Here is a 1,189-nt window from a genome sequence, read left to right as displayed (position 1 = left end):
GGAGAGACCTAGGTCAGAAATGTGGTGATCATCAACCTTTGTCTTCTCTAGGAGTGAGACCTGGACCTTGAAAGAGCCAAAAAAGGTTTCCAAGAAAATGAAGCGTGCATTCCGAGTTCCTGATCTGAGCGGGATGCTGCAAGTGTTTAAAGGTGTGGAGTGAGTGGGAAGGGTGTGGGTGTTGAATTCTTGTAGTATCAGGGGAAAATGAGAGAATGGATGCTGTTTCCAGATTAGGGTCAAAGAGGGGAGGTAGGCCTGATAAGGAGAGAGAGATTCTGTTCTGAAGATGATCTGATCTGAGGGGGAATGGCCAGGTATCTGCTTTGTCCTCTCATTCACCAGTTCATAGCCTTACAATAATCCCAACTCCTGTCTCCACTCTAGAAAGAGGACAGGGACTAGTGTTTACTCCTTTGCTTCTAACAACATCATTGCAACTTTTGTCATTTCAGAGCTCACAGAGGCCCAATGCTACTGGGGTAAGAAGAAGTTACAGGGTCTTCAAATCTCCATGTTCTGATCCCTTTTCAGAAGTTGTGGTTACTAATATGTCCCATGATCTTAGCTTCATGAGTTCTTCCCCAAACACACATACATACAACAGCTCTTAAGTGTCCTAGTCATCTCTGACACATCACCACAAGTTCCTCCCAGTCAATTCACAATATTTCTCCTCACAATGTCACAAGACACACCCATCCTATATCCCTCACCTGACCCTGTGATTTTTCTTACAGTGAACGTGATGCTGAGTCCAACTAGCTCTAGTAACATTGTTATATCTGCGGATCAGAGACAAGTGAGAATTATGCAACCTGTTACATCTGGGGATACAGGTTCATATGATTTTTCTGTTTTTGATGCCGTGGGCCTCCAAAGTTTCTCCTCAGGGAAATTTTATTGGGAAGTAGATGTGTCTAAAAAGATTGCCTGGATCCTGGGGGTATGCAATCGTAAATTTTACCACGCAAGAAGATTATTTTATCAGTTGAAGCTCAGAAAAGAAAATCGTCTAAAAGTTTACTCCAAATTCAGACCTCAAGCTGGCTGCTGGGTTATAGGATTACAGGATGAATCTGCGTACAATGCCTTTGAGGACTCTTCCACCTCTGGTTACCATGTCTTGACTCTTTCCGTGCCTGTTCCTCCCCATCGTGTTGGGGTTTTCCTAGACTATGAAGCAGGC

The 1,189-nt window shown here is 43.9% G+C and overlaps 1 protein-coding gene across 1 annotated transcript; it reads left to right on the top strand.

The window, feature by feature from the left end:
- Positions 1-6: 6 nt before the first annotated feature.
- LOC124233933 (E3 ubiquitin-protein ligase TRIM22-like) lies at positions 7-1,183 on the top strand (the record flags this gene model as incomplete). Its single annotated transcript, XM_046651224.1, has 3 exons — positions 7-152; positions 456-482; positions 741-1,183. Coding segments are annotated over exons 1-3 (525 nt in total), but the record flags the coding sequence as incomplete, so codon positions are not given.
- Between the last annotated feature and the right edge of the window lie 6 nt (positions 1,184-1,189).

The sequence above is a fragment of the Equus quagga genome, unplaced genomic scaffold, assembly GCF_021613505.1.
Source record: "Equus quagga isolate Etosha38 unplaced genomic scaffold, UCLA_HA_Equagga_1.0 49986_RagTag, whole genome shotgun sequence".
Classification (NCBI taxonomy): domain Eukaryota; kingdom Metazoa; phylum Chordata; class Mammalia; order Perissodactyla; family Equidae; genus Equus; species Equus quagga.
This window is presented reverse-complemented; position numbering and strand designations above follow the sequence as displayed.